We start from the raw sequence: 10,647 nt of genomic DNA, 5'->3' as shown, positions 1-10,647 counted from the left end.
AGTGTAATGATAGGTTATTACTCATTCTCATGAAATACAATGAAATATGAAATACTAAAATAGAGCTTCTGAATGATATTTTGATCATTTAAGTATATGTATGTTTGTATGTGGAGGGGTCTCAGACTGTCTAAATCATTCCTCTCAAACCATAGTGGGGATGCTCAGACCATGGGGAACACATGTGCTCAACATTAGTGTCTGATCAGGAAGTGTTCATTCATATTAAGGTGGTCACACTAGAAAATGGTACAACAAGATTAATCTGCACATCTCATTTAACCCTAAACCTATAAATAAAAAACAAGACAAGAGGTACACAACTCTGACAGGGAACAAATGAAGTGTGAGGCTTACAGATGCTGGAGGGAGGTGCTTAATTGCCCTCAAAGTTAACACTGTACAGTAGTGCTACCTTGATATGAGGAAAACTATAACTTCTGCATAACATGTTGGATGTTTGTGTTGAAGCTAGTGCTACTTATAACTGAAAAGATTAATCGAATCATAAAAAATGATATATGAGAGACAACCTGAGCACCTGTATGTTAACCTGTATGTTAAAACCCATTATTTTCATCATTTTATAAGTTGTATGTTTGGTCAGTTACAGTAAATGTTGCTACCCCTCACGAAATGTAAACAATGACAGTCTGATGGTCATCATACACAATAGCATAATGAATTCAGAAACACACAAAAATCTATGTACTAAAATACACACACAGGGAAATACAAGTGAGAGAGAAAGAATGAGAGAGAGAGAAAGTCCATGACATGTCTGGGTAAAAATCTATGTAATTTCTGACATCCAGGACTTAATTCCTCTTTTCCACGCCGTGGTTTTCCATGTACTTAATTCTTTCTAGTGCTTAATGTCCTGAAGACTATAATCCTGATGCTAACCTACCGCTGCGGGCAAATTTGATCTCTGTGGGAAATAATAACCTTTCTTTACACAGTGGTATATTTTCAGTGCCCTTGTTTTCTTTCCTGTTCCTCAGTGTCTCCCTCCTCATTTTAGAACACCCAGGTGACAGGGACCCATTGGGGGTTTTTAGAAACTGTTTCCAGGGCAGCTTTGACAGTGCGGTAGGTTTCATCCAGGTTGTCGTTGATGATGCTTAGATCAAAATAGTGACCATAGGCTGCATGGATTTTGGCACTCTGGTCACACGTCCTTTGCAGTTCTTCATCCTGAGGTAGTAAAAGCATGGCCTAGTTTAGCATATTCTTATTAGGCTCTTACTAGAATCACAGGTACTCTTCTATTTCCAATTTGAGATGTTTTCTGGGCTGAAAATGACAGTTTCCTCTAGAAGTTTAGGAACATACTATAAGTGCATCTTACCGTTACTGTCTTTATAACAACTCCTGCTTCTTCAGCAGTGTGGTTCATGGCCTTGAGCACCTCGAAGTCTGGGGACTCAAGGAAGACCACGTAGGGCAAGAACTCAGAGGTCCTCAGCACTTTGAGAGACTAGAATACATCACACAAGCACATTGTATTTGTTGGTTTTTATATAAAGTTTACAAAGCTAGGTTTAGGTCAAGTGGCAGGAGATTCATGAGTGGTGACACTGAATGACTAACTTTGTACTAAAATGCCAGTTGATACAGGGTGCCCTTCAGCAAGGCGCATGACATTGAAACTGACTGAATGAAGCGCCTCAGAAGACTGTGTTGAGAACTTCAAGATTACCTAACTAAAAAAATATACAGACTGCTATGATATCATACAATATATACAACCTAAGGTGATAATATGTTGGGCTGACAGAACGATATATCCTACTAATTAGTAATAAATGATTGATTCCAAAATATGTTTTAGCTGGTGGGCTGGTACATGTACCTGAGGATTGGCATCTAGGATGCAGATTCGTCCTGCTTCAATCACCTCATGTATGGAGTCGATCTTGATTCCATAGAGGTTGCCGTCATACTCTCCATGTTCAAGATAGCACCCATTTTTGATATCAGTCTCCATCTTGCTGCGGCTGGTGAAGGCGTACATCCGACTCTCCCACTCCCCTTTCTTGGGCTTTCTGGAGGTATCTGGACAGACACATACATACACATATGCATTTTCCCTTCAATGCATGCAATGCTTTGTTCCAGCTTTCAAACAAGAAAAATCCAAGACTGGTATTGTAAGGTCCACCATTAAACAAGTGGAAATACCCTAGCTGTCTTGTTCATCACTTCATATACATCACCATATAATGTAGCCTGATATATATAGTTTCTTTGGACACTGGTGTTATGGCAATTTTCTTCTTAAGCCATGAGAAAGGAACAACTGTAGTCCAATTGTCTTTTTAAAACAATATACACAGCATCAATGGTAAATCCAAAAAAGAAATGTCAGATCTGGACACAAAAAAGTTCAAAAAATGGTGATCAATAGTAGAACCAGAACCATATTTTAAAGTACTTTAAAATAGCAGATTTCATACATGGAATGGTGGTGCCGAAGAGTTGTGGATCTCTCAGTAGAAGCTTGTTCTTCAGCCTCCGCCTACCTACACCCTGGGCACCAATTAAAATGAGAGTTTTCCTCTTGAAAGGTGGAACCTTAGCCACTTCCTCGTAGAGCAATATCTCATGTCTGTCAAACTCTGAGAGAGGAAGGAAGACAGGAAGGATTCAAAGAAAGGAAGAGGGAAGGGTGTAGGTGAAAGAAAGAACAGCAAGAAATATTCCACTTGCTTTGTTTGGTTGGGGGCATAGTAATAAAGATCACAAGAAAAATTATATAATTGTAGTACAGGGCTGTATAAGATTTTATACAGTTAGTTGCATTACCTGCATTTTTGGTTGTCACGTACATCATTTTCTTTTTCTTCTTCCCTCCGATACCAGTACAAAGATTTCCTGTTAAATGAAAGTATAGTATGTATGGTTTGCACAGTTTAAGACTGTAAAGCACAATGGTAAAAGTACATTATTTGGCATTTGACATTCACTGACTCTTCATTTAACTTTGATTTATTGTTGATGTGCAGTATGTTAATATACATGGCATTAGTTCTCCCAGCAGAATCATTGTTGCTGCCCAAATGTTTTAACAGCTTCCTAAGAACTGCCAGTTTTGACCATTCATGAAAAAGACCAACCTTTTTAAAGGTGATGGTTATTATTAGCAAGATGAATGGAAAAAACATAACTTTGATATCTCTAGGTTTTCATTTTCCACAGCCCACTGTCTTGTCTATTGTTTCTTTAGAAGTCACACTGTTTGTTTCACGGAAATCACAACACTCTCTTGAGACTAGGGTTTTTTGATGGCTTTTAAATATAGACTTGTTTATAGCCCTTCTCTGAGTATTGCTATTTGGGGCACCAACTAAAAATACACATGCCATTAATTTGTAAGCCTGGCCACCAGATGGCAGTGTTAAACAGCAAACATTGATGAGAACATCTGCTTATCCCATCATTCCTTTGTCTGCATTATTCTTCCTTTTGTTTTACCTGCAGGTGCAAGTTCCACATCTCTCTTGACAAAAGCCTTTCTTTTCTCTTCCAGCATCTGACTGGGGATCAGTCCTGTGCTCCCACCCTCCACATGACGGGCCTGTATAAACATGCACACACAGACCCAATACAGAATGTAGAGACCTATAACAAACTGGCACTCATGTTTGTTCACTTTTAATCTCCACAGGTTTTCTGTCTGCTGTATATTGAGCTAGGCAACACACAGAATTAGATGCTTTATGCACATTCAATACAAAACCTGCCACCAGTTGACGTCGTCCTGGTTGACTATCTGCAGGATATCTCCCGTCGCAAATCTTAAGCCTGCCTCCTTACAGGGAATCAGGTTGTCATTGGCTGGGTCATAGTCATAGTGACACTTAAAGAACACCTGGAGAAAGACGAATGTAGTCATTATTTTAGTATGCACTGTGATGTATCGGACATTGTATCCTCTTTACTGAATATAGTTTTGGGTCATCTCATAATAAATACAATACAAAACAAACAAAAACAACCTAGCAACCAGTAAACAGTATGACTGGGAGTATGGCCCAGTGAGTCTGCACAGTATGTGGTGCTATTGTGTCACCTGTCTTGGTGGTATGGTTTCATGATAGCTTGGTAGTATCTTCAGAACCACACTTCCACTAGCTGCTTGCAGCTCCTCCTGCAGCACTTTAGGGTCCCGGCCCACCACTCGTCCATTCACCTAACAGTACAATGGGCAAAAGTTTCTGTTTCTGAATTCACTTGTAAATAACTACATTTGCAGAAGTTTTAATGGAAGATGGCAAGTTACAGATAAGAGACAGAAAAAAAGAGGATCTTGGACAGAGCCATGAGGCTAAAGGTTGAATAAAAATGTACAATCACAGAGCGTCCACATTTAACATTAGGGCAGAATGGCCCAGATTAGGTTCCCCCTCAAGCAATCACGGGACAACACTACGCTCAGCCCTGGCCCAGATGATAAAAATTGATGGTCACCGGGTGCGCCCTGAATCTGCACGCACATACCCACACCTTGTAATAATTAGGGATAGGCTATATCGGGTTAGTCATGACGCCCAAACTTATACAGAGAACACCCAGTTGGCAGTGCCAAAGAGCTGACGGGAGGTGGTTTTCCACTCGGCTCACTATAACCCCAATGGCTGGTCAAATGGAGTATGAAAAAAACTTTGGAGAATTATGGACCGATTCTATTGGCCCGGCATTCGGGCGGACGTGCACTGGTGGTGCACCGCCTGCTCGGAGTGCCAGCGGGTCAACCCAGCAGCCGTTCCAAGAGCGCCTCTGCAGCTGCTACCACTAGGGTAGCTGTTGTTTGAGCGCCTCGGGATGGACGTAATCAGGCCACTTCCTCGGAGTGCATGCGGATATCGCTTATTCTGGTCCTGGTGGACTATGCAACATGGTATCCCCCCGCAGGAACGTCAGAAACGACTGTACATCAGAGTGGCGCAGCTTCGACAATTCACACCGGGAGACAAGGTGCTTGTATTGCTCCCTTCCACTAGCTCTAAATTGCTTGCTAAGTGGCAAGGGTCCTTTACGGTCACATGGCGAGTTGGGGACGTCGACTATGAGGTCGTGAGGTTCGACAGGGGTGGGGCCTCGCAGATTTACCACCTCAATCTCCTGAAACCCTGGAGAGAGACAGTGCGCCTCTCTGGTGAGCTTGGTGCCTGACAGAGATGAGCTGGGGCCAGAGATCCCAAAATTGAACAATCTTTCTCTCGTCCCTTGCAATAGTCATCTCTTGCCCTCCCAGAGAACAGATGTGGCCAAGTTGCAGGAGCGGTTCGCTGACGTGTTCTACTCCCTGCCAGGTCGCACGAACTTTATAGAACACCACATCATGACTTGCCCTGGGCCAGTCGCTTCGGTCGCAGCCCTACAGGCTGCCGGAGCATAAAATATGAACGGTTCTGGCAGAATTGTGGTCCATTCTCGAGATGGGGGAGATAGAAGAATCCCACAGTGCATGGTGCAGCCCCATCATTCTTATAACCAAGAAGGATGTGGGCGCTTCTGTGTGATGTCTGCTACATCAGGCTTGGCATGGCTTGATTTTTCACGACTGGATTTGACAAAGGGCTACTGGCAGATTCCCTTGTCACCAGAGTCCCGAGAGAAAACAGCTTTCTCCACTCCGTACAGCTTTTACCAGTTCATCACACTTCCGTTCGGGTTGTTCAGGGCCCCCGCCACGTTCCAGCGTCTCATGGATCGGGTGCTGCAGCCGTATGCAGTATGCTCACGGGCTGAATAATGTCATCGTCCACAGCAACACCTGGGAGGAGCATATGCGACGGGTGGCTGAGGTGCTTGCGTCCTTGAGGCAGACGGGGCTTACGGCCAACTCGGAGAAGTGCGTGATTGGACGGGGGGATGTACAGTATCTGGGGTACCACAGGGGGAGGGGGCAGGTGCGGCCTCAAATAGACAAAACTGCAGCGATTGCGACCTGTCCCTGACCCAAGACCAAAAAAGAAGTTAAGCGGTTCCTTGGATTGGCTGGGTACTACTGGCCGTTCGTTCCTGGATTTGTGGAACTGACAACCCCATTATACCTCACCTGAAAAGGTGCCTCAGATCTGGTCCAGTGGACAGAGCGGTGTCAGGCAGCATTTGAATGAGTTAAACAAGCTCTCTGTGGAGAGCCACTGCTTCACGCTCCTAACTTTTCTCTCTCTTTTATCCTGTGAACCGACGCGTCAGACAGGGGGCTGGGGGCCATTTTGGCCCAGCAGGTCCGAGGGGTCAACCGCCCAGTACTTTACATCAGTCAACCGCCCGGTACTTTACATCAGCCAGTCGACGCTCTCCGTTACTACTTCCTAGGCTGCCCTTTCACCCTCTGTTCAGATCACGCCCCGATCCAATGGCTCCACCGCATGAAGGATGCCAATGCCCGGATCACCCATAGGTATCTGGCTTTACAGCCTTTAACTTCACCGTGTTCCATAGACTGGGGGCTCAGATGGCGGTGGTGGACTTCCTCTCCCGCTTGCGGTTGGGGGTTGGGGGGGGGGCGCAGCTGGTGGGGGTATGTGGTGGCGGGGCGTGATAAGGCGAGGCTGCAGGAGGAGTGGTGGGGCAGCGGCCGAAGAAATGTCTGATACAGCTGAGGGGACAGACGTCTCTGTTTGGAGGAACGCAGACGTGCAGCTGTGGTTTCCATGTAAAGAAGGTGTCTATTGTATGTCACAAAATGATCTTGCTTTCCTTTTGTTTTGTGTGACTGATTCTTTTCTGTGCACCTGTGGTCTTCCAGCTCTGTCCCCCTTCCATCACACACCACAACCAGGAACCTCAGCAGGACCCTCTTCTGCACAGACAGCAACACCCGGACAGACACTGTACAGGCCCACTTTGACCTTGGCATAAGTAAGTATGGGTTATGTTTGTAGAGTTATGTAAAGGTTTACATTTTTCACATATGTCAAGAAATGACAACGTGCTACCTAACATTATAAAGATACCGTCACCTGCTCCCAGACCCAAGAAATGTATTCAGACGGTCTCTCTGCTGTCTGTCCCTCCCTCTCCTGTGCTGGCAGCCACCTCTGCCTCCTCTGCTGCTAGATCTGTGAGAAATTTATCTTACCAATGATATTTTAGTAAGCTGCTTACAACAGAACCAGTTTATTATTTCATTTTTTATGTCTCACTTAGGAACCATCATTTTCCTCCAGCACCTCTTTGTCATCCCTGCACCTGCCTCTGTTGTAACCTCTGTTTGTGATGCTGAGCCTGCATCACTGGCACTCTGACTCCTATGCAGGCCATGCAGGTTTCTACTCCTGCCACTACTGGTCCAACTGGGGCTTCATCCGATGCCAGGGTAGCAGCAACTGGGCAACAGCTGTCCGTGTGCAGCTGCTGGTCTCGTGGCTACACCTCCCACCACTCCAGCAGCACCCAAACAACAGCTGGTACGTCTTTATTAGTTGTGATGTGTCCTAATCTGTGCTGTGGTGTGACTTTTTATTTCTGTTGCATTCGTTGTTTTCAGACTGTGGAACTGCACACCACAGTGTCCTCTAGCATGCCAGCTACCACCACTACATCAGTCTCTGCCCCTCTACCACCCTCCAAGTCACCGTGTACATTTCTACAGCTGCTGGTCTCCCAGGACCCCCGGCCATCACCCCATCAGTCCCTGAGCAATGTCAGGTAGGTCTCTTTGCCGCAGGTTGTACTGTGTCATGTGTGCTGTTTTTCTACATGGGGTGGTAGGATTACATTTGATTTCCATTGTATTACTTTGTTCACCAGGCTGTGGATGAGCGTGGTGTAGAGTGGATGGTCTAGCAGAATACTCGGTGGGACTGAGGACCAAAACTGGCCTGACACTCAGCAACCAGCAGGCCACCACCATTCTGCCCCTCTGCTATGTTAAATTTTGGCTCAAATCTTACAATAACACAATGAAAACGGTCAACTTGGTCAGACATTCTGTAAGAGTAACAAAAACTCTGAATAAATTTTGTTTTCCTTCAAAATTTCCATTTTTTCCTCATTTCCTCCTCTCCCCCTTCTTCCCCTTCCTTCCTCCTTCTTCTCACCCTCTGAGAGATTATTGTTCCCAGCTTTGGCGCACTGGGTAGGGTGCATGTCTCTCACGCAGGACACCCAGCTTCGATTCCAACTGAGATCACCTTTTAAAATTTTTGAGATGAGATTCAATCTCCAACTTCTGAAGTGATCGACATGTATTGCAAGTGGCAATAACAGTGTGCTTTCAGCAATCACATGCATTTTCCACAAAAAAATCCACATTCTAGTTCTCTCTGCAACCCTCAAGAATAAAGGGTTATAGATAAAGGATTTCCCCCAAAACCAATTCCCTCAAGAAACTTTAAAACTCAGATTTCAAAAGCCAGGGAGCACTGATTTCCCTAGGGGATTTCAATTTGCTACACTTAATGGCCTAGCTTACCTCTTTGATGATATCTCCAACGTGCAGGAGTCCTTGCTGATCTATCATGCCACCATGAAGGATGCGAGCTATCACCAGTTCACCACCCTCCACCTTAAATGTTACACCCTGAAATATAATTAATGCATGCTATTGTTTCTTTCATTGATAATAATTAAATCTGAATCAACAATAGTAAGTAAAGCTAAATACCCATGTCCTACTGTGTACTATTCTGTGCTGTTTTACTAAATTCAGAAATGCGGAATTGGGACTATTGATATTCAATACACCTTTGAGTTCTGATTAAATGATTCTGTAATAAATAGTAGTAGAAAGCACAACACTGTGTCAACTGTGTTTATAAAATTTAAAAGTATTTTGCTTTTCTTGAAAGGTGTATATACTCTTGTTGCATCTTGAAATGGTTTACATCACTGGAACAATAAGAATCTAAGCCTGTCAGTGATATAGTTTGTGCATCAGCTCAAACCTTGCTGATGTGTACATGGCTTTGAATTGAAAAAAAGTGACGTCCCACAGGCAGGACATATGAATGTTAACAGATTTTAATACTACCTACCAGATGCTCCCCTGCCACTTTGCGTATGCCCACCATGCGAATTGCATCAGGTGGTGGGTACAAGTTTTGTGTGTGGCCATCCTCCACTTCATTATCCACAGAATCACATGGGCTAAGGGGTGGGCTAGCACATGTCTGGGACGCCACTGAATCATGAGTCTCCAAAAGAGACTGTCAAAAAAAAAAAAACAGCACATTCACAAAGTATCAAAATATGTCAGAGTATTCTACCTCCATTTAGTGAACCTTGTGAATCTCCACATAATTGTTAAATTGGCTTCGTTTCACAATCCTCTCAAGGCTGCAGTTATCCTGTTGCTTGTGCACCTTTTTCTACCACATTTTTCCTTCCAGTCAACTTTCCATTAATGTGTTTGTATACAGCACTCTGAACAGCCAGCTTCTTTAGCAATGACCTTATGTCTTATCCTCCTTGTGGAGGGTGTCAATGATCGTCTTCTGGACAACTGTCAAGTCAGCAGTCTTCCCCAAGATCGTGTGGCCTACTGATCCACACAGAGACCATTTAAAGGCCCAGGAAACCTTTGTAGGTGTTTTGAGTTAATTAGCTGATTAGAGTGTGACACTGTGAGTGTTCAATATTGAACTTTTTCACAATATTCTGATTTTCTGAGATACTGAATTTTGGGTTTTCATTAGCTGTAAGTTATAAAAATCAATATAATAAAATTAAAAGAAATAAACATTTAAACATATCAGTCTGAGTTTAATGAATCTATGAGTTTCACTTTTTGAATTGAATTACTGAAATAAATCAAATTGTTAATCATATTCTAATTTATTGAGATGCACCTGTATACTATTAGAGATATGCAAAGTGCTATAGGTGGAAGGTGGACTTGCTTGGAGTTTTTGAAAATGTTTCAAAAACACTTGTATATTTCAGTATGTTGATTTTTCATAATTCCCCCTATCGGAGCATATGAACATCATAAGTTTCTAGATTCTTTTGGCTCACAAGTACATTTGTTTTATAGTTTCAGATCACCTGTCTTTGGCAAACCCCAACATATGCATTGTGTTCCACACCTGGAAGTGAGGCTGTGCAAGTATGTGGGCAAGCTCTGCTGCAGCGTCAGAGTGGTGTATGAAGGGGTCCAATTCTCTGAGGATCTCTTGCAGGAGCTCTACATTGTTTTCTCTCACCGGTGACAGACGTGTCTCCTTCAGGTTCTCCTCTTGCTCCTAACACACAAACCCAAGTTATATAAAACACATATATGCACACCACAAACACAGTCACACACAATCACCAATGAGCAAGAAACCAACAAGGTTGCACATACACACACACGCACGCACACACACACACACACACACACACACACACACATACACATACACATACACATGCACACAAACATTCCATGAATCTCTGTGTTTGTGCCTCTGTACCCCACCAGAGGGTTCTCCATGATCCCTTTGAGGTAGATGAGGTCCAGGTCATTGGCTGTGGTGGAGCTGGTGGTGCTGTCACTCATTGTGTCCCCCACCTGGGGCACTGTAAAAGACACACACACACAGAAGAGAGACAGGGGATAATAAAATAAACAATGAAAATCACACAGTGACCAATGAGAGACAGCCCTTCTGGCTGTGATTGCAGGGCTGCCTCAAAATGCTTTTTCTT

General features: G+C 43.8%; 1 protein-coding gene across 1 annotated transcript in view; it reads right to left on the bottom strand.

Moving 5' to 3' along the window:
- Positions 1–820: 820 nt before the first annotated feature.
- The window catches only part of mpp2a (MAGUK p55 scaffold protein 2a), a 29,628-nt gene continuing 19,801 nt past the window's right edge, over positions 821–10,647 (bottom strand). Inside the window, exons 3-14 of the mRNA XM_026324989.1 lie at positions 10,418–10,518; positions 10,047–10,202; positions 8,997–9,167; positions 8,435–8,542; positions 4,076–4,195; positions 3,743–3,874; positions 3,478–3,580; positions 2,809–2,877; positions 2,460–2,621; positions 1,856–2,058; positions 1,352–1,480; positions 821–1,197 (exon numbers count right to left, since the gene is read on the bottom strand). Coding sequence (XP_026180774.1) covers positions 1,021–1,197; positions 1,352–1,480; positions 1,856–2,058; positions 2,460–2,621; positions 2,809–2,877; positions 3,478–3,580; positions 3,743–3,874; positions 4,076–4,195; positions 8,435–8,542; positions 8,997–9,167; positions 10,047–10,202; positions 10,418–10,518 — 1,631 coding nt within the window. The 3' untranslated portion in view covers positions 821–1,020. The remainder of the gene's footprint in view (positions 1,198–1,351; positions 1,481–1,855; positions 2,059–2,459; positions 2,622–2,808; positions 2,878–3,477; positions 3,581–3,742; positions 3,875–4,075; positions 4,196–8,434; positions 8,543–8,996; positions 9,168–10,046; positions 10,203–10,417; positions 10,519–10,647) is intronic.

Source organism: Mastacembelus armatus, chromosome 8 (genome assembly GCF_900324485.2).
Source record: "Mastacembelus armatus chromosome 8, fMasArm1.2, whole genome shotgun sequence".
Taxonomy (NCBI): domain Eukaryota; kingdom Metazoa; phylum Chordata; class Actinopteri; order Synbranchiformes; family Mastacembelidae; genus Mastacembelus; species Mastacembelus armatus.
The sequence above is the reverse complement of the archived record's forward strand: the minus strand, read 5'-3'. Positions and strand labels throughout refer to the sequence as shown.